The following is a 23,337-nucleotide window of genomic DNA, read 5'->3' on the forward strand; positions in this document are numbered from 1 at the left end:
ATTCAGGGGGCAGCAAATCTGGAGGTAGTTCTACAGCATGATGCAAATGTTTTATTAATTAATTGTATTACAAATTAATTATTCCAGGTTGGTTAGTGGCGGTGCAGGACTACTACATGCATCCCTAGCCTCTCATTATGAGAAAAGTATCAGGTAAATATGAGATAAAGGGACCCATTTATCTCATATTTACCTGCAGGCTCGCCAGAAACATCAGTTATGAAGCAGCGATCTAAAGACCGCTGCTCCATAACCCTGTCCGCCTGCTCTGAGCAGGCGGACACACATTGGCGAAAATCAACCCGATAGAGTACGATAGGGTTGATTGATACCTCCCTGTTGACAGCCTATTGACCGCGAATCTGCAGGGGGCGGCGTTGCACCAACAGCTCATAAGAGCTGCTGGTGCAATGCTGAATACGGAGAGCGTATTGCTCTCCGCATTCAGCGAGGTCTGGCGGACCTGATCCGCACTGTCGGATCAGGTCCGCCAGACCTTTGATAAATGTCCCCCAAAGTTGATAGTGGTGGGGTTGTGGTTTGAGTGTCACCTCTGAGTGTAAATTGCTATATCCTAGTGGGGCTCCTTGAGCTTTCATGACCATGACCAATAAGAGTAACGACCAGGGGTACAGAGATGTAGGGGCCGATTTATTAAGCAGCGGATGCTGCTTATTACCCACAAGCCTTTTGACTCGCCGGAAACAGGAGTTAAGAAACAGCGGTCTTAAGACCGCTGCTCCTTAAAGGGACATTCCAGCCAACATTGGATTCTACATGGATGCATTTCAGTTTGGAATAGAAACATTTTTGGAATATCCATGTATTAGTCAAAATGCTTCTATTAAAAGCTATAGCTGTTTCAAAAGTGTATTTAACCCCTTAAGGACCAGCGACGTACCCTGTATGTCACTGGCCTTTTTTTGGGACTTGATTGTTTTATAGCGCGGTCTTGCCACCAGTGTTGAGACTGCTCTATTCCACAAAGCCTGCTGGAGGGAGGGCATTAATAGCATGTTCTTGCTAGACTTGTGCTATTATGTCCTGAAAAAACCCTTAACGACCAGTGAGATACAGGGTACATTGTGGTCATTAAGGGGTTAAATATGCACAGTGCATCAGCATTTTAACCACAGAACTTGCTCAGAGAGCCTAAGATGCTTCTACTATATGGTAATAAGTCAGTTTGTTAATTGCCAACAAGATACAAGCCTAGCTGGTGCTCTGAGCAGCTGCAATATTTAAAATGCTAGTGCTCTGAGAATATCTAGCAGCTATGCTTCACGTGCACATGCAGAGAAAAATGTTAACACTAAAACAGTGATAACTTTTGCTAGAAGATACATATATATTGCAAATATGTTTATATTCAAAGATGTAATTCATCTATGGATATTTAAATTTGGCTGGAATGTCCCTTTAACTCATCCGCCTCCTCTGAGGTTGCGGACTGCAATCATCCCGATCAGATACGTTCGGGATGATTGACACCCCCTGCTAGTGGCCGATTGGCTGTGAATATGCAGAGGGGCGGCAATGTACAAGCATTTAATCAGAAATGCTTGTGCCATGTTAAAAGCGGACAGCCTATGCTGTTGGCATTTAGCGTCGCAAGGTGGACATGATATGATAAATTTACCATGTAGTCTCTACTTGCCTGTTCTTTTCTTAATTTTGCTATAATGCACTTTAGTGATATTAGATTTTTTTTTTTTTAATATCTCATCTAATGGAACCCAATTATTAAATGCTGACATGGAGCGAAATCAGGCATTTAATTGTTATGTATGTATCTTTTTCACATCCAGGACCCTGCTTATTTAGATAAAAAGCTACATTCTGACTTTCTAAAATTGTTTGAGGGACCTCACAGTAATTACATGTTTTCTTAGATAATCTTGCCAGACCACAGAGCTTTAGAGAATCCGGCCCTCAAAGGGACAGTCTACTCCATCATTTGTATTGTTTAAAAAGATAGATAATCCATTTATTACCCATTTACAAGTTTTGCATAACTAGCATGATTATATTAATATACTTTTTACCTCTGTGATTATCTTGTATCTAAGCCTCTGCAGACTGCCCCCTTATTTCAGTTCTTTTGACAGACTTGCATTTAGCCAATCATTACTGACTCATGAATAACTCCACAGGAGTGAGCACTGTGTTACTTATATGACACATTTGAACTAGCACTGTCAAACTGAAAAACTGTCAAAATGCACTGAGATAAGAGGCTGCCTTCAAGGGCTTAGAAATTAGTTTATGAACCAACCTAGGTTTAGCTTTCAACAAAGAATACCAAGAAAATAAAGCACCTTTGATAAGAAAAGTAAATTGGAAAGTTGTTTAAAATTGCATGCCCTATCTGAATCATGAAAGTTTTTATTTTGACTAGACTGCCCCTTTAATCTTAAACTCTGGAATAAATAAAGCGGGGTTTTTTGCCATTGAATTTCTAATGTTTTTTAAGCCTCCAATCTAATAACTAAAATGTTGGTAAAACCATTGGTTGCAAATTAATAAGCTCTGCACCAAAAGTGTTAAGTGGATTTGAAGCAGAAACCAGGTAAGTTAAAACAAGTTACAAACTTTATTCTAATAGGACAATCTGTTTACAAAATCTTTTCTTCTCATGCATACCAAGATATTATTTTGTACCTATGTTAAAAAATTATTTTAAAGACATTAATTTCAACTTTAAATGCTAACAACACACAAACAAACAAAATCATATGTAGCCACCTGGTTCTAAAACCATGGAAACCAATCTGTTCACTGGCTTTAGATGTTGCCATATCTAAAAATTTTACACAGGCATTATAAAACTTATAAACTTTCACTTCAATTTACTAAAGAACATTACTGAGTTGATCTACTTGAAATAGCTATAAAAACAAATTCTCAAACATTTAAGCTCCCTATTGGTTAAAATAAATGGGATATGGGATTATATGGGATTACATACCTTCATACAAAAGCAACTGTCTTTCCACTGGGCTCTTTGCAGCTGCCACATCAACAGGACGTTTGAAATCAGAGTTTTTGGCATTTACATCAGCACCAAAATCCAGGAGTAAGCTGACAATATCAGTGCTTGACTGCTGAGCAGCAGCATGCAATGGGGTATCCAAATACCTTCCCTGCTGAAAGTTAGCACCTGAAGAAAAATAATGATTTTCATAGGTCTGTTGTGAGGAATAGAATATGAAATAATAATAAAAAAATGTTTTGTCTAGTTGAATTAGAGTTGATTTTGATGACGTGTATCAATTGTTTCAGGGCTAGATTACAATTGGAGTTCTAATTTAACGTGCTCCTGTAAAGGGGCAAATTTGCCAGTTTAAGGGAGAATGTTAAATAACCAGCCATTACAAGTTGCTGGTTAAAGGGATAGGAAAGTCAAAATTGAACTTGCATGTTTCAGACAGAGCATGCAATTTTAAGACACTTTTAAATTACACTTTTATTTTCAAATGTTCTTTGTACTCTTAATATCCCTTACTGAAAAAGAATACGCACATATCCTACACTAGTGGGAGCTAGCTGGGGAATGTTGCCTGCACACATTTTTCTCTTGTGATTGACTAACTAGATGTGTTCAGCTAGCTGCAAATGTTCCTTCAACAAAAGATAAGACCATGAAGCAAATTTGATAATAGAAGTAAGTTGGAAAGTTGATTAAAATTGTATGTTCTATCTGAATCACAAAAGAAAATGTTGGGGTTTCCTGACCCTTTAATGCTACCATGAGCTCACACTAGCACTTCTTTTTTTTTTTTTATAACTGCACAAAGCAGTCATAAGGGGAAAAAGTTAGGGGATGTGGGGACTGTGTTTAAACTGTAAATATATATTTATATGCTTTTATACATATATATTTATGTGTTAATATGTGTATATACACATAAAAACACAAATATATTTATATATTCATATACATATATATTAAATATGCTGCCCAACTCTGTGCGACTTACCCCTTACCTGCGCTACGTTCTGTGTCGTGTCTATAAACATCAGAACGAGACTCCCATTGGAAGCGCGCTCCCGTGAGCGCAAAGCTTCCATGCAAGGCAAACACGAGGTTGCATTCGCATTGCGCTTTACTTGTAATACCAAACAGTCCAGTGTGGAACAGCCCTGTGGCGCCAAACCAACAGGTATAAAAGGTGTGTTAATTGTGTGTAAGCCTATGCATGATTAAGAGGCCTCGAAACGTTGCAATAATTGTCCTAATAAAGATTACTTTTAAGCATTGGAGAGCTGTGGACACCCTCTTTGTTCTGGATTACTTGTAATACCAGCGCACATTTAGAAAATCACAATTTTGGGAAAGTACAATTTTGTTGTCTGAAAATGTGATAACTGGAATATAAGATATATGTATTTTATAGGCATAAGCATACATTCTGCATGACTTAATCCATATTTATTTTAACTATTATCTTAAGCACTGTTTTTAAAAAGATCTCACTTTAGCAGTGCATATTTTCTCAACTTTAACATATTTAAGAGAAAGGTTAGACCACTCCAGTATCAATCTCCATATATGAAAGGGATAAGAAACCCAACACTTTTCCTTTCATTAATCAGATGGGATATGCACTTTTAAGCACTTTCCAATTTACTTATATTATCTAATTTTATTTGTTCTATTACTACCCTTTGTTAAAAAAAAGCATACCTAGGTATTCAGTACTGGGAGCTGACAAGCTAAGCGCATGTATAAATACATTAGGGACTGATTTTATTACTGGCTGATAAACAAAACTCCCAGTAACATACCTCAAAAGTATAAAAATGTATGTGAAATTATTCAATTAAGTTTATTTTTGTTTATAAAATAGCTGTTACTGCTAACTGAAGCCACAACCCAATAGAATTGACTGATCTTTTAAGGAGAGAATACCTCATTACATTGTCTGTCTTATCTATATTACTGTTTACTCAAAGGCCAATACTTGAGCATTATTTTATCTAAACCTTCTTGTTGAATTATTTTTGTATCCAGAACTTAAAGGAACATGATACCCAAATGTTGAAGCACATGAAAGTGATGCAGCATAGCTGTTAAAATCTGACTAGAAAATATCACCTGAACATCTCTATGTAAAAAAGAAAGATATTTTGCCTCAAATCACCTAAGTATGCATTCACCACTGTAAAGAGACTTTAAGCAGCCAGTCAGGATACTTGTCCCAGGACAAGCTGGGGAGTGTGCATTTGTCATGTGTAGGGACAATCATGTTATTTTCCTATTCAGTTTAAGTAAGTTCTATGAAATCACAGCAAAGGGAAAGCATTACATCAGCACTGCTAATGTTGATTGGCTATTTTTCTGTTTTTTTCCCAACTTGCAGCTAGACAGCAGCTGAAGTATAACACTCTGGTGATCTGAAGACATTTTGAGGTACAATATCTTCCTTTTTCCTTAAGATAGGGAAAGTCCACGGCTTCATTCCTTACTGTTGGGAAAAACAACACCTGACCACCAGGAGGAGGCAAAGGCTTAAGTATCCCTCCCACTTCCTCATTACCCCAGTCATTCTTTGTCTTTCGCCATGTTAGGAGGTGGCAGAGAAGTGTCAGAAGATTTGGAGAGTCCTGAAAAAGGGTATCTGCCCTTCGAGATAGAACTGGAGTTTTAAGTAGTCATGTCAACCTCTTAGTGAGAGTATTGATGAAAGTTAGAGTCTGGAGATGCAGGGAAAGTTTTTCTGTGAAACCATCCAGACTACTGCTAGCAGCTCATAAGCAATCAGTGTTGACGAGTTTCACTGCCTGCTTTCTCTCACTCAAGTCCATGTCAGGAGCGCTGCTATAAGACTGTCACAATTGAGAGGCTGTGCTCTGTTCCACAGCATGGATCCTGTAGGTAAGATCGTTTCAATTTTTACACATAAAATAACAGGGTCACAGTGTGGCTCCTTTATATCTTGATAGGACCCAGGGTTAATATCCTCTGAAGGGGGTTTATTGAACAGTTGGGGTTACTTAATCAGTGTATTAATTATTTACATGCTGCTTTGTGTTATTTTTTTCCTGGGCTGATAGACTGTATATTTTTGGCTGGAACAAAAAGATTTCACTTTCGTTTTTGAAAGTGTTGCACAGCTCCTATTGTTTGCTGTACTTGTAATAACAAGGGAAATACTGTCTTGCACTCCATGTTACCGGATGTGGTCTATGTTCATTTCCTCCATTCCGGCTGAGATCTGCACCTGAGGAGAGCGTTTCCTCTTTTAACTGTCTGGGGTTAGGAGGTGGTGAGTGCCCCAGCCGTTGGGAGTATAAAGGTGCAGTTTTCTATAATAAATAATGTTTTTATTTGTGTCCTTCTCTGGGTATAACCTGAGCTATAGAGGACTCTGACATGTTAGAAGGTACTCCTTCTGTACTAAATTATACCTGTTTATATTGTGAGGAGGCCACTCAATTATGTTCCACATGCCTTAACAACTTTATAAAGTCTAAGAAGGGAGACAAGCCTGCTAAGGCTCTTAGTCCCTCTGAGCCGTCTACCTCTCAGGACTCAGCGTCCCGTGAGATTACTACCCTTGCTACATTATCCACTCCACATGCAGTTCCCCATAGCACATCTAATCTGTCAGGGTGCCAGGAATCAGACTGAGACGAGAAGTGCAAAAATAATCACACCTTTATTAATAGCAAAAAATAATAAAAAGTTCACAAGTCAAATAACAAGCCAGGAATCAAAATCAGAGCCGAGTCAAGAGCCAAAGCGAGTAGTCAGAAGAGCCGGAATCAGGAACAAGGAGAACAGCAAAGTCAGGAACAAGTCAGGGATCAGGAACCAGGAGGGACGTCAGACAGCCAGGTAATACACAGGAGCTCTCACAAACAGGTCTGAGACAACGCAAGGGCAAAGCATACTGAACAGAGGCCCTTTAAATAGTAAGTGATGACATCACAATTCTGAGACTGCATCCTGTCTCACACGGATGATGTACACCAGTCTGGCCATAAAAGGAAGTGCAGGAAATGAGCAGCATCACACAGTATTCACCAGAGTTAGCAAGAGAGGTGAGTAAAATGGCTGCCAGCAGCACATGGCAAACAAAACAGGGAAAAAACCCTGACAGTACCCTCCCCTCAACGACCCCTCCCCGCGGGAGGACAAAAGGCTTATTGGGGAAACGGGCATTGAAGGTATGGAGGAGGGCGGGAGCATGAACATCAGAGGGGGGAACCCATGAACGCTCCTCCGGACCGTAGCCCCTCCAGTGAACCAAATACTGTACGCGGCCCCTGGACATACGAGAGTCAATAATGCTGCTGACCTCATACTCCTCATTGTTGTTAACAAAGATAGGATGGGGGTGAGGCAACACAGTGGTAAACTGATTACAAACCAATGGTTTCAAGAGGGAGACATGAAAAACACTGTAGATTCGCATTGCAGGAGGAAGGTCAAGAGCGTAGGCCACAAGATTGACGCTTCAGGGGAAATTCGAAAAGGACCAACATAACGGGGAGCCAGTTTATTGGAAGGCACACGAAGGTTCAAGTTGCGGGAGGACAGCCAAACTCACCAACCTGGTAGGAAGGCGCGGGCAGATGCCTACGATCAGCCTGGAACTTTTGGCACTTTATAGAACGATGAAGGCAATCCTGAATCTGCACCCACGTGGAACAGAGTTGCCGTAGATGCTCCTCCAAAGCCGGAATACCCTGAGACATGAATGAATCAGGCAACAAGGATGGCTGAAACCCATAATTCACCATGAGCGGGGATAAGCATTAATAGCACTATTACGAGCAAACTCTGCCCAAGGTAACAGTTCAGACCAATTATTGTGGTGATCTGAGACATAGCAATGGAGGAACTGTTCCAGAGGTTGATTAGACCGTTCCACAGCCCTATTGGATTGAGGGTGATACGCCGAGGAGAAGGAAAGCTGGATCCCCATTTGAGCTCAAAAGGAACACCAAAATCTGGAGACAAACTGGCTACCCCGAACCGATACTATCTCCTTGGGTAACCCATGTAAACGGAAGACCTCCCAGGCAAAAATTGAAGCAAGCTCCTGAGCGGTAGGCAACTTCTTCAAGGGAATGCAATGTGACATTTTAGAAAAACGGTCAACCACCATAAGGATAACAGTATTGCCATTGGAAACAGGGAGCTTGACAATGAAGTCCATGGAAAGATGTGTCCAAGGACGCTCATTAGCAATAGGTTGAAGAAGACCCACAGGAAGACGTCAAGGAGTCTTATTCTGTGCACAAACTGAGCAGGAGGCAACATACGCAGCAACATCAAAACGAAGAGCTGGCCACCAGAATTGTCGAGTGACAGACCAAATCATTTGGTTCTTGCCTGGGTGACCTGCGGCTTTAGGATAGTGGTAAGTGTGCAAACGTTTAGTTAGAAGATTCTCAGGAACAAAACACTTACCACTAGGTTTCTCAGGAAATTAGTACGTAGTTCTCAAATTAGTACGTATGGTAGCCAAAATATGGTCAGGAGGTATAACTGGAGTAGGTACAGACTCCTCCTTGGACAGAGGCGAAAATTGTCGAGAGAGGGCATCAGCCCTAACATTCTTACTACCAGGCAGGTAGGAGACCACATAATTAAACCGAGACAAAAATAGCGCCTATCTGGCCTGTCGTGGCGACAAACATTTTGCTTCAGATAGATAAGTTAAATTCTTGAGGTCAGTAAGGATGAGCACTGGCATGCTAGTACCCTCGAGAAGATGCCTCCATTCCTTCAGTGCCAAAATCATGGCCAGTAATTCCCTGTCACCAATTTCATAATTGCACTCCGCTGGAGACAATTTCTTAGAGAAGAATCCACACGGATGCAAGGAAACGTCAGGCATAGGATGTTGAGACAAGAAGACACCTACTCCAGTCTCAGACGCATCGACCTCAAGAACGAAAGGCAGGACAGGGTTAGGATGAGCCAGAACTGGAGCGGCAGCAAAGGCAGTCTTAAGACTATCAAAGGCGTTAATGGCAGTAGGTGACCAATGGAGTGGATCATTCTCTTTACGGGTCATGTCTGTGATAGGTTTGACCAAGGAAGAAATGTTTTTAATAAACTTTCTATAGTAATTGGCGAACCCCAAAAAACGTTGAATAGACCGAAGACCAACTGGGCAAGGCCACTGCAGATAACTTGTCAGGATCCATGGAGAACCCTGCAACGGAGATAACATAACCTAGGCAGGTTACTTGAGTCTGATGGAACTCACATTTCTCGAGTTTACAAAACAGGCCGTTCTCACATAGTCTCTGAAGAACCTGTGTAACATCAGAACGATGAGCCTCAAGTTTGGGGGAGTGTATGAGGATGTTGTCTAAGTACACCACAACACACTGTTGCAACATATCTCGTAGGACATCATTAATAAATTCCTGGAAAACAGCAGGAGCATTACATAGGCCAAAGGGCATTACAAGATACTCATAATGCCCGCTCTTGGTGTTAAATGCTGTTTTCCATTTGTGGCCCTCCTTGATCCTAACGAGAATGTATGCTCCTCTCAAATCAAGTTTAGTAAAGACCGTAGCTCCCTTGAGGCGGTCAAAGAGTTCCGTAATGAGCGGAATAGGGTAAGCATTCTTAATGGTAAGACGATTAAGACCCTTATAATCGATGCATGGTCTTAACTCGCCACCCTTTTTCTTCACAAAGAAGAACCCAGCCCCTGCAGGAGAGCAGGATTTGCGGATGATCCCCCGTGACAGAGCATCAGCAACATACTCCTTCATAACACAATTTTACGCAACAGACAGAGGGTAAGCCCGGCCCCGAGGAGGAATGGCTCCGGGTTGCAGGTCTATGGCACAATCGTAAGACCGGTGAGGAGGCAATGTACCATCACACACCTTGTCAAAAATGTCTAGGAGCTCTCGCTACTCCTCTGGCAATTGAGATACCAAAGACGTGCACAAGACTTTAACTGGTCTCCGAAGACAAGTGGAAATACATTGAGGAGACCACGACAAAATTTCGGTCCTGTTACAGTCGAGACTGGGATTGTGCTTTTGGAGCCAGGGATAACCCAGAATAACCGGAAAATGCGGAGAGTTTATCACCTGGAACTGGAGGGTTTCAAAATGGAGAGCCCCAACAGCCATGGATAACGGAGCAGTTTCGTGAGTAACGAGTGCGGGCTGAAGGGGCCTGCCATCAATGGCCTTAATAGCAAGCAGAACGGACCCAGGCAAAACAGGAATGGAGTGCTGTGATACAAAAGCACAGTCAATTAAATAGCCCACAGCTCCGGAGTCAACAAGAGCCTGGGTGACTATGGAGGAGTCCACCCAGGAAAGGACAACCATGACCAAAGGTTTCTCCTTTAGCGGTTCTGGGGACGAGGATAAACCATCCAAGGTCTGCCCAACAGGACCTTAGGTGTGAGTGTTTCCCGGCAGTGTAAGACAAGACTTCAAAAGGTGGCCCTGTAACCCACAATAGAGGCAGAGCCCCTCCCTCCTCCTAAAGGCCCTCTCTGCCACAGAGAGACACGTGAATCCCAACTGCATCGGCTCAGCAGTACCTGGTGACTCGGGGCCAGGAGGCATGGGAGGAGAGGGAGGCATGGGTGGGAACGAACATGTAGGAGACAACGGAACAGGAGGCTTCCGCATGCGCTCCTTGAAAGAGGGCCTCTCACTTAGTCTGATGTCAATTAGGATAAAAAAAACACAAATCTCTGGCAGCAACTTTGTCTTTAATCCCATCAGAGAGCCCATGAAAGAAGGCGGCAACAAGGGCTTCATTGTTCCAACCTACCTCTGCGGCAAGCGTACGGAACTCAATGGCATACTGAGCAACAGATCTTGTACCTTGCTGAATGGACATGAGTCGTTTAGCAGCAGAGGAGGAGCGAGCCGGAACATCAAATACCGTTCGAAAGGAGGCCACAAATTCAGAATAATTTGAAATCACAGGTTTACTAGTCTCTCACAAGGGATTAGCCCAGGCAAGAACTGTGTCAGAGAGCAACGAGATGAGAAATCCCACCTTAGCTCTCTCAGAGGGAAACGCCTGAGGTAACATCTCAAAGTAAATGCCCACCTGGTTCAAAAACCCTCTGCACTGATTAGGATCGCCTCCATATCGCTGGGGTAGAGGTGCAGAACCGGACATGCTCCTGGTAGGACTAGGTGCAGCAGCAGAAACAGGAGCAGCCATAACTTGCGGGATACTTTGGTCCTGTTCATCCATCCTGGAAATTATGGTTGGTAAAGGTTGATTATTAGCACCATCAGGATTCATGGCCCTTGCGTAATGTCAGGGTGCCAGGAATCAGACTGAGACGAGAAGTGCAAAAATAATCACACCTTTATTAATAGCAAAAAATAATAAAAAGTCCACAAGTCAAATAACAAGCCAGGAATCAAAACCAGAGCCGAGTTAGGAGTCAAAGCGAGTAGTCAGACGAGCCAGAATCAGGAACAAGGAGAACAGCAGAGTCAGGAACAAGCCAGGGATCAGGAACCAGGAGGGACGTCAGGCAGCCAGGTAATACACAGGAACTCTCACAAACAGGTCTTAGACAACGCAAAGGCAAAGCATACTGAACAGAGGCCCTTTAAATAATAAGTGATGACATCAGAATTCTGAGACTGCATCCTGTCTCACACGAATGATGTACACCAGTCTGGCCATAAAAGGAAGTGCAGGAAATGAGCAGCATCACACAGTATGCACCAGAGTTAGCAAGAGAGGTGAGTAAAATGGCTGCTAGAACTAGTTTTGGAAAATAGGTGCCCGAGACTACCCTCGTACACTGCAGGATGGGACAGGGAGCTAGACACAACCACAAGTAAAGGAGACTGGCATAATAGATTTGAGAATTTATCACGCTCCGCACATTCCTCAAGAGCGAAGGAAACAAACATAAAAATTTTTACCCGCTGGTATCTAACCCCAACCAAAATTAAGCGTATTTTTAGAGGTAGCTCAGATGCATGCTGGAGAGGCTGTAGCCAGCCTGGAAGTATGGCTCATATATGGTGGGATTGTGTGCCCATAAGAAACTTCTGGACAGCAGTTTTCCGAGAAATTAACGCAGTTCTAGCCACACAACTCCTCCCAAGCATAGAAACGGCCCTTCTACACGACACTCCCCAAATAACTTGTAAAATCCGTGGACAGTTATTCTACATTTTGGTAAATACTGCGAAACAAATGATACCCAGATGCTGGAAATCCACTAAAATCCCCACTATTAGCGAATGGAAGAAACTGGTCAACTCCGACCTGATATTAGAAAGATTCCATTACCTTCAAATTGGCAAATTAGATTTCTATGAGAACATGTTACTCCTCTGGGAGCTAAATAGATATAAATCATAGTTAGCCCAACTGATCAACACCCAGATAAGCCCATGGTAGGTTAGCCATGAAAGTACCTCCCCATTAATTTCCCGAACAAGCTTATTCAGAGCCATCGCGATGCCCGTCTCCACACCCGAGTGCACAAGGTCTAATTATCGATATTGTAATTTTATTCTGTTATTGTTATTATTTTTTCCTTGGTTAATTTATTGGGATCTATGTATTTAATTTTTGGTGGTTTTTCAATTTAATCTTTGTCCACACCAGACAAGGCTGCCAGGCAGAGGCTTGGTCAGTGATACTCTCTTCTATATTATTTACAAATGGCAGTCCACTTATAGAAATTAGTACTTTTTCTGGAACTATATTTTCTCGTGTTGCCAATCTTTAAGCTCAGATAAATGGACTAATTCTCACATGGACTGCATACTTGACTACTGGACTCTGGGAGTTTATTTTATCCACCAGCCCTGTTTGTAATATGTATGATTCCCATCATGCTCAACAATTGGTTTAATGCTATTGTATGTTTCTTTTATGCTGTTGAAAACCCAATAAAAAACAACTATATATAAAAAAAAAATGGCTGCTAGCAGCACATGGCAAACAAAACAGGAAAAAACCCTGACACTAATCCTCCATCTGGAGGGGGCCTTTCTACCTGCGGACTTTGCCGCACAGTTACAAACGGCAGTGTCTGCGGCCCTCAGTAAATTACCTTACTCTAACAAACACAAGAGAAAGGTTAAACATAGCGCTCCTGACACGGAGTCATCTAAATATTTATCGGATTTAGCTATTATTTCCCAGTTATCCGATGATGAGTTAACCTCTGTAGCTTCACAGGGTGAACTTTCTGGGTCAGAGTCTAAGCCTCGGAACCGTCCTTTAGATTTAAAATTGAATAGTGGTTCCAGAGACCAGGCTGCCTGAAGAACCTATGATACCTAAATTAGACAGAGTTTACGAAGACAGGAAAGTTCCTTTGACTTTTCCTGTGCCGGTTAAGATGGCGAACATTATTAAGAAAGAAAGAATTGGTTCTTCCTTTTCCCCCTCGTCTAGTTTGAAAAAGTTGTTTCCGGACTCTCAACTGGATTTGTGGGGCACCATGCCTAAGGTGGATGATGCTATCTCTACGCTTGCTAAACATACTACTATACCTCCTTGAGGATAGTTCTTCATTCAGAGAGCCGAAAGATAAGAAAATGAAAACCTTTCTGAGAAAGATGTTTCAACATACGGGAATTTTGTTTCAACTGACGGCTGGAGTTGCTGCGGTTTCTGGAGTGACTACCTACTGGTGCGACTTTTTGTCAGAACTCATTGTGGTGGAGTCTCCCCTCAAGGATATGCAAGACAGAATTAAAGCTCTGAGAATTGCTAATTCTTTTATCTGTGATGCGAACATGCAAATTATTCGCTTAAATGCAAAGGCCTCTGGCTTTGCGGTCCTAGCCTGCTGGGCGCTCTGGTTGAAGTCTTGGTCTGCGCATATGACTTCTAAGTCCAGACTCCTTTCTCTTCCCTTCAAGGGAAAGATTTTATTTGGTCCATTATTTTTAAGGTTACCAGAGGTAAGGGTGCCTTTCTACCGAAAGATAAGAAGAACAAGTCTAAGGGATGACAATCTTCTCATTTTCATTCCCAAGAGTACTTAGAAGCCGACTCAGTCCTGGAATAAATCCAAGCAGAATAAGAAGCCCGGCGAAAACAAATTGGCATGAAGGGGCAGCCCCCGATCCGGAATCAGATTGTGTAGGTTACAGACTGTCTCTTTTCAAACGACTGGTTCAAGGACATACAGGATCCGTGGGCCCTGGAGGTGGTATCTCAGGGATACAAGATAGGGTTCAAATCTCATCTGCCAAGGGGCAGATTCCTTCTCTCCAATCTGTGTACCAGACCAGAAAAGAGGGATGCTTTTCTAGGGATCTATCCTCCTTAGGAGTTGTTGTCCCGGTGCCTATCGAAGAAAGAGATTTGGGGTTTTATTCAAACCTTTTTGTGGTCCCAAAGGAGGGAATTTCCGTTTTCAGTTGTTCAGCCTCGATGGACGACCCGGCACCACACAATTTAAAAACATTTCCAATAGGAGATGTCCTAGCGGAGTGCCGTAGCGGCAGTCTGATCGAACCGCAAATACAATATCGTAGCCAAGAAGAAAAAATGCAGGCACTACTTTCACGGGTACACAATAAAAATATATACTTTAATGAAAAAGTTTAAAAACACAACAGACAAGGCAAGACTCAGAACAAGGGAGTATAAAGGTAACGGCCTGACACGTTTCATGCCCTCTTTTAAAGTGGAAAAGTTTGGCTATTACACCTTGCTCATTTCCATAAAACTCTATGTGTTGTTCATATGCTAAATAAATAACTTTGTTTCATTATTAATTGACTTATAGGTTAAAATATATATTCTAATGTCTTTTTTATTTGATTTATTCAGTTTAATAAGGAAGGGGTTAATGACTAGCCCTATATATGAGTGTCCCTTCTTTTTTACTGCAGCCTATAATTAAGCACCACTAGAGGGCATGAAGCGTGTCAGGCCGTTACCTTTATACTCCCTTGTTCTTAGTCTTGCCTTGTCTGTTGTATTTTTAAACTTTTTCATTAAAATATATATTTTTATGTTTTACCCGTGGAAGTAGTGCCTACATTTTTTCTTCTTGGCTATGATATCCCTTCTTAGTCTTCTTTGATCACATGGATGGAAGATAAACTTGGAAAAGAGTTCTCTTATCCCAAGTACCAGAGTGGACTTCCTATGTACTATAATAGACTCCATACTCATGAGGATATTTCTAACAGACCAGAGACGTTGCAAGCTAACTTCGGCATGTTTTGCCCTCTGGACTCCTTGAGTCCCTCTGTGGCTCAGTGTATGGAGGTGATTGGTCTCATGGTGTCCTGCATGGACATCATTCCTTTTTCCAGGTTTTGTTTCAGACCTTTACAACTGTGCATGTTGAGGCAGTGAAACGGCGATCATTTAGATCTGTCTCAACAGATTGTATTAGACAGCTGGCCGAGAAAATCGCTCTCTTGGTGGCATTGTCCAGATCATCTGTCCCGAGGGACATGCTTCTTAAGACTATCCTGGGAGATTTTGACTACAGACACAAACCTATCTAGATGGGGAGCTGTTTGGGGTGCCAGGAAGGCACACGGGTTGTGGACTCAGGAGGAGTCCTCCCTCCCGATCAATATTTTGGAACTACAGGCAATTTTCAAGGCCTTGAAGGCTTGGCCACTTGTTAATCAGATTCCAATCAGACAATATAACCTCGGTGGCTTACATCAACCATCCGGGGGGAACAAGAAGTTCCTTGGCGATGAAGGAAGTATCTCAGATTCTGGAGAGGTTGGAGGCCCACAGCTGTTCGCTGTCAGCAATCCACATTCCGGGTGTGGACAACTGGGAGGCGTATTTTCTCAGCAGGCAATCCAGGGGAATGGTCTTTCCATACTGAGGTGTTTGCAGAAATATGCAGCAAGTGGGGGACGCCGGAGATAGATCTCATGGTGCCCGTCTCAATACCAAGCTACCCTGGTACGGGTCAAGGTCGAGGGATCCCCAAGCGGATCTAATAGATACACTAACAGTGCCCTGGAGGTTCAAACTCATATATCTTTTTCCTCCTTTACCGCTCCTTCCTCGAGTGGTGGCCCGCATCAAGCAGGAGCAGGTATCAGTAATCCTGATTGCTCCATCATGGCCGTGATGGATGTGGTTTGCGGATCTAGTGGGGATGTCCTCATCTCCTCCGTGGAAGTTACCTTGTCACAGAGACCTGCTGATACAAGGTCCATTTGTTCATCAAAATCTAGATTCTCTGAGGCTTACTGCATGGAGATTGAATGCTTAGTCTTAGCCAAGAGAAGTTTCTCTGAGAGTGTCATTGATACTCTTATTCAAGCTTGTAAACCAGTTACTCTGCGTAACTACCACAAGGTGTGTAGGACCTACATATTCTGGTGTGAAGAGCGTAGTTTTTCCTGGCATAGAGTTAAGGTTGCCAGGATCTTATCTTTTCTTCAGGATGGGCTGGAGAAGGGCCTTTCTGCTAGTTCTCTGAGGGGACAGATTTTGGCCCTGTCGGTTTTATTGCACAAGAGACTGGCTGAGCTTCCAGACCTTTGTTAAGGCTCTGATTAGAATCAGACCTGTGTTTAGATCTGGGGCTCCTCCTTGGAGCCTAAATCTTGTTCTTTGGGTTTGCAACAGGTTCCGTTTGAGCCTCTGCATTCCGTTGACATTAAATTGTTATCTTGGAAGGTTCTCTTTTATTGGCTTTGCCTCTGCGCACAGAGTTTCTGAGATCTCTGCTTTCCAATGTGAGCCCCCTTATCTGATATTTCAAGCAGATAAGGCAGTTTTACATTCTAAATTAGGTTTTCTACCTAAGGTTGTGTCATATCGCAACATTAATCAGGAGATTGTGGTTGCTTCCTTGTGTCCTAATCCTTCTTCATAGAAGGAACGCTTACTTCCCAATTTGGATGTGGTTCGCACCTTGAAGTTCTATCTTCAGGCTACTAAGTAGTTTAGACAATCTTCCACTTTGGTATTTGTCTATTCGGTGAAGCGTAAGGGGCAGAAGGGTACTTCAACTTCTATATCTTTTTGGTTAAGGAGTCTTCCTCTTAGCTCCTGCTGAGAGGATAACGGCTCATTCCACTAGAGCAGTGGCTTCCTCTTGGGCCTTTAAGAATGAGGCCTCTATGGATCAGATTTGTAAGGCGGCTACCTGGTCCTCCTTACATACTTTTTCAAAATTTTACAAGTTTCATGTTTTTGCTTCGGCTGAAGCAGCTTTCGGGAGAAAAGTTAGGGTCTGCCTCTTCCTCCCGTTATTCATTCAGTGTCCTCTGGGGCTTGGGTATAGTTTTCCCAACAGTAAGGAATGAAGCCATGGACTCTCCCTATCTAAGGAAGGAAAACATAATTTATGCGTACCAGATAAATTAATTTCCTTCCGGATAGGGAGTCCACGGCCCTCATTTTTTCTTGTCTTTGGGCGGCCCTCTTTTATTTATTTTATTCTTCTGGCACCATTTATACCCTAATGTTTCTAGTACTTTTCCTTGTTCCCTCTGCAGAATGACTGGGGTAATAAGGAAGTGGGAGGGATATTTAAGCCTTTGGCTGGGGTATCTTTGCCTCCTCCTGGTTGCTAGGTGTTGTTTTTCCCAACAGTAAGGAATGAAGCCGTGGACTCTCCCTATCCGGAAGTAAAGGAAATTATCTGGTAAGCATAAATTATGTTTTTACATAGAGATGCTCAGGTGATATTTTCTTGTCAACATTTTACAGTTATGCTGCATCACTTTCAAGTGATATAGTGTATTAGTATTATGTCCCTTTAAGTTCATAAATATTCAGCATAGGTGCTGCTACAAAAGGCAAATGAGAACATAAAGGGCATTATCTATATTAGTATACTTAGATTGCATGAGAAACCAAATGTGAGTTGAGATTGGCTAAATTTCCACGTTATTGATTCAAGCATGTAGTAAGATTATAAAAGTAGTTGCCTTGAAAGCAGGGACACCACTGTAGGGTCTTTTACTGCAAATCTTGGGCTGTACCTCTCTAAAAGTACATTTCCTTCTTGGCTGATGAGAGTCCATAGCTTCATAACATGTGGGATATATTCCAGCCTATTGGGAGGAGCTCAATAACCCTCACAGAGCTTTAGCCCATCCTACCTCCTCTCTCTCCCCAGTTTGTTATTGGCCTCTGAGGAGAGAGGTTATAGATTTCCAAGTTGCTCTACTTTAAATAGTTTATAATTTTTTTCATATGATTTGTGGGCTCAGACCTGACTTGGAACCCAGTACCCCTTGGCAACTTCACTCAAAAAAGATTTAAGACTCTGAGTGAAACAGGGATGAGGGTTACCTCTGTTATGTGCTTTCCAGAGCCCTAATGGGTAATCGAACAGCCATAACTGCCCTCAGGCATCACAGGGACCGTTCTCTAGCCTCCACCTGAGGGGTTACAGGTATATTTGCAGTATTCTCTGCAGTATAGTTACTTGCACTGGACGGGCTCTCTACTGGATCAACAACCTGTGAGGGAGAAAGGCCTCAGCATGCTGGTAAGATTCAGTGGAGGGGTGCTGCAGTCCAGGTAAGTGACTCATGCACTACACAGCCCAGGAGCTATCCAATAGTACTCTCTTTTCAGGTACTACATAGCTGTGGGTCACAGCCTTACACCTGATGGCTTTACCTATGTGTTTAACATGGGGATTTAGGGGAATGATGCACAGAGTAGCTCTTATCTAGCATCCTTAGGACTCCTTAGCAGCTCAATTTACCTCAAAAACCTTATTTATGCATTTTTCTACAAATGAGTACTATCTCTTTAATAGAGTCAGTAACTGGTGCAGTTATCAGTTAAATCTCTCACAGTGCAGTTATCAGTTAGATATCACACAGGATTGTTGGACAGGAGGACACAAATGGCCTTAGGAGAGGTGTTTTTTTCACAATTTTAAATTTCGACAGTTTATTTAAAAATACTGCTCGTTTTGGGCCTACAAATTGTAATGGTGATAAGCCCCGCCCCCTCTCTTTGGCAACCTTTTCCCGTCTCTGCTTCAGCTGCTGTGAATTTAATTGAGTGGATTCTAAATCATTTTGTTTTTTTATTCTGACAAGATTAACCCCCTCTGTGCCCTGTAGGTAAGAGCTGCTAGGGGTGCTGGGTGTAGAAAGATTAATATTCTATTTAATTTTCATTCTCCAAGCTCTTATATTCTGAGGTGTGCTGTGGGATAGTACTGGTGTGAATTTTAATCCCAGTTTTTGAACAACAATTTGCTTTTTAATTGGGTAACCCCCATCTGCCCACAGTTTTATGTGTTGAGCAGCAAATGTAACCCCCTTTTAACACTAAGGGGCACTTTGACTCCATTTTATGCAGTGCTGCCAATCCTGTATTACCACACAGCACAGTATTATTCTGCAGTGAGCCAATAACTTACATATCCAATGATTATACTTTTCTATATAGATAGGTGTACTTTATGTGCCCATAAGTTAGTGTATTTATAATTGGTTGTATAACCAGTATATATCAGACATATTTGTTTTATATGCTCTATCCTGTATAGACTCCCATATATTAAATCCCCAAGTATATCTTCAACAAGGTACTTGGTATTCTAATGTAATATATATATATATACAGAAGTAACTGCATAGTCTATCATATCAACTGAATTTGTGACTTTTACATGCTTGGATATATACCCCAGAAAGACGGTTGGAGCCCCATGCATGTTAGCGGCGCTCGTGGGAAGTTGATAGATTTATCTGTTTTAGAAACTGATTAGTTGCGTAGAGCTACAGCAGCGGTTCCGCTTCCCCTAGATACTTCACCGCTGGTGCTCACTGCGCAACTGAAGCTAAAAGCTTTGCACCCTCTCTATATAGATTGTGTGATGCTGCATGGAGTTGACAGCCCAGCTTTGCAAGGGCTCAAAGGTGCAAGGTAAGTTCTCATTGGTTGTTAGTGGTTAGTGAGTAGCGGAAGCATGTTACATATGTGTAGGCACAATGGAATCGAGAGGCTGAGCAATTGTTAGGTAGGTCTAGTATGTTAAATTGGAATGTTTAAAAGTACGTAATTGTTCTTAGATTTTGATTGGTCAAAAACTACAAAGTAGGGGGTATCTTCTGGTGATTGATTTTACTAGTGGCTTATTGTGAAGTGTGTATGTCATAATATCAGTATCTCTTTACAGCCTGTCCCTTTAATTATGCCTGTTGTGTTCCTTTATAAGCATCCTAGCTCCTTTGCTCATTGCTTGTTATTGAGGAACCTCCCCTGGTTTCACTTAAGCCACTTACTGCTTTGTTCAGCTGCTTCCTGCAGCACTACCTGGAAGTCTGCCTACAGATTCAGTGTGCACCTGGACGCCTCCCCTATTCAGACTGGAGCTTTGCAGACAAACAGAAGCCTGCTGTTCTTTGGTCACAACACATCCATTTTGTCAGCAGATTCCAGTAAGTACTTACTGCATTACCATTCTACTACAGACTGTTGCTGTTTGAAGTCTCACTTTACTCAGTTGTTCCAGCTTCTGATACTATAACCAAGACTTTGTTTATCCTGCATGTGATTGAGGAATTGAAACAACCAGTTTACAAGTTCCTTTGCTTAATGCTCTTATTTTTTCTTTATGCTGTTAACATCGATGTAGCAAATTATCAGCATCTTTATTTTTATATCTTTTCTGAGTCCACACTGTGATTATTACATTTGCAAATGTTACATTGTGATCAATTACTAACCACTATATTAAGAATGTAATGTTAAAGTTAAACTTACATTCTGATAAGGTGGGATATAAAAAGTCTGCAATTAGTTTTTATTTCAAAACAGTATGTGAAGTAAAACTTAAGCAGAAACAACACTACTTAATTTTTTCTATATATTTGACTAAATCTGCACATTTGATTATTTTACCTAAGGAACAATTCTGATTATCAGCAGCTGTGACAGAATAACAAGCCTGAAAATGGATCAAGCAGATTTGCCCACACATGTATAAAATCTCTCACAGAGAGTAGATCAACTTTCTCAAGGTTTAAGAGAGTTGCAATTAGAAAATCAGACATTACGAGACATTATAAAAGATACTGCAGCTCCTAAACAGGTTACTATAAATTCAACAAATGAGCCTATTGTATCACCTCCAGAAAAATTTTCTGGCGATAGAAGTCAGTTCCGTGACTTTAAGAATGCATGTTACCTTTTATTCACTTTAAGACCAAAAACATACACTACTGACAAACAAAGAGTATTGACAGTTATTTCTTATCTCAGAGCAGAGCCTAGAACCTGGGCCAACTCTTATTTTGAGTAAAATGATCCCATATTAGATAACTTAGAAGCTTTTTTCCACGCCATGGCTTTATTGTATGATGATCCGTCCAAACAACTCACATCAGAAAATTCAATGAGAGCTCTTAAACAGGGAAAGAGGCCTGTAGAGGACTATATAGCCGAATTTAAAAGGGTTTCAAAAGATTCGCAGTGGAATGACATCTCACTTAGAAACCAATTTAGACTAGGATTATCAGAAGCCCTGAAAGATGAGCTATCTAGAATAGACATACCAGAAAGTCTAGATAATTTAATGTCTTTGTCAATTAATATTGACAGACGTTTAAGGGAACGAAAGAGGGAAAGATATAATTCAGATCCAATAATAAGGAAATCCTATCAACCTTATAAAGCTACAGAAGAACCAATGGAAATTGGTGTAATCAGGGGACCTTTAAGCCCTGAAGAGAAAAAGAGGAGAAGGGAAAATAACCTCTGTCTTTATTGCGCATCTAAAGAACATGAAGTAAAAGACTGCCCTAACCTTACCAAGATAAAAAGAGGTAAGAACTATAACTTCAGTAGTACCTCTGACATAAGTTTTGATAAACCATCTTACTGTCATTTACTTGTTTCATTACAGTGGGGCTCAAAAGAGATTATGTTGAAGGCACTCGTTGATTCCGGTGCTTCAAGCAACTTTATTGATTTAGATGTGGTGTATAGGAATGAAATAGCATTAAAGAAAAAACAAAAATCATACGTGTTACGTGTTTTTGATGGTAGTCAAATTTCTAACGGTCCAATCACACATCAAACAACACCTATTATTATGGTTACACATGGGGGACATAAAGAACATATTTCATTCGACGTAACACCATCACCTCTATTTCCATTAATCTTAGGCTTACCTTGGTTACAACAACACCAACCTAGCATTGATTGGCAAACACTTAGTACACAATTCCAATCTCATTATTGTAAGCAACATTGTTTACCACAACAAATATACTCCCATATAAATAATCTGACCACAACAAATAATCAAGTTGGAAAATTACAACACCCAGTACCTGAAATCTATTCCCAATTTCAGGATGTATTTGATAAAAAGGAGGCGGAGATTTTACCACCGCATAGGACTTACGATTGTCCAATAGATCTCCTTCCTTGGTCACCAATACCTTTTGGTCACATTTATCCACTATCTCAGCCTGAGCTACAGCACTTAAAACAATATCTAGATGAGAATCTAAAAAAGGGCTTTATAAGAGCTTCCACTTCGCCAGCAGCTGCTGGAATGTTTTTCGTGCGCAATAAAGATGGAACACTTAGACCAATTGTTGATTACCGACAGCTCAATAAGATTACAATTAAAAATAGATACCCATTACCTTTGATAACTGAATTAATTGAAAGGTTGGGTAAGGCATCTATTTATACTAAACTAGATTTGAGGGGCGCATATAACTTAATCCGCATAAGGAAAGGGGACGAATGGCTCACAGCGTTCCGTACCAGATATGGTTTGTACGAGTACACTGTGATGCCATTCGGCCTCTGCAACACCCCAGCAACCTTTCAACATTTTATTAATGAGGTTTTCCGTGATTTACTCGATGTTTGTGTAATCATCTACTTGGATGACATCCTAATTTACTCAGAATCCTTGCAAGAACACATAAAACATGTAACTACAGTACTAACCAGATTAAGAGAGAATCATCTCTATGCAAAACCAGAAAAATGTACATTTCATACCCAAGATATATCATTCCTTGGTTACAGAATTACAGCAGATGGTATCAATATGGAAGATACTAAGATATCCTCCATTACAAATTGGCTGCAACTAACCAATGTAAAAGAACTTCAAAGTTTCTTAGGATTTTCAAATTTTTATCGAAAATTTATTAAAAAAAATTTCTTCTACAGGGAGTGCAGAATTATTAGGCAAGTTGTATTTTTGAGGATTAATTTTATTATTGAACAACAACCATGTTCTCAATGAACCCAAAAAACTCATTAATATCAAAGCTGAATAGTTTTGGAAGTAGTTTTTAGTTTGTTTTTAGTTATAGCTGTTTTAGGGGGATATCTGTGTGTGCAGGTGACTATTACTGTGCATAATTATTAGGCAACTTAACAAAAAACAAATA

General features: G+C 41.2%; 1 protein-coding gene and 1 long non-coding RNA gene across 6 annotated transcripts in view; one reads left to right on the top strand and one right to left on the bottom strand.

Moving 5' to 3' along the window:
• Nucleotides 1-23,337, bottom strand: part of ASB5 (ankyrin repeat and SOCS box containing 5) — a 277,627-nt gene that overhangs the window by 17,201 nt on the left and 237,089 nt on the right. For all 5 annotated transcript variants that reach the window (XM_053703852.1, XM_053703849.1, XM_053703850.1 and 2 more), the window contains one exon: nucleotides 2,969-3,160. In XM_053703852.1, the coding sequence (XP_053559827.1) occupies nucleotides 2,969-3,160 (192 nt within the window). The remainder of the gene's footprint in view (nucleotides 1-2,968; nucleotides 3,161-23,337) is intronic.
• On the top strand, nucleotides 21,669-21,935 carry LOC128650136 (uncharacterized). Its single transcript, XR_008400725.1, has 2 exons — nucleotides 21,669-21,738; nucleotides 21,819-21,935. It is a non-coding gene; the product is annotated as an uncharacterized LOC128650136 (long non-coding RNA).

Source organism: Bombina bombina, chromosome 2, assembly GCF_027579735.1.
Source record: "Bombina bombina isolate aBomBom1 chromosome 2, aBomBom1.pri, whole genome shotgun sequence".
Lineage (NCBI taxonomy): Eukaryota > Metazoa > Chordata > Amphibia > Anura > Bombinatoridae > Bombina > Bombina bombina.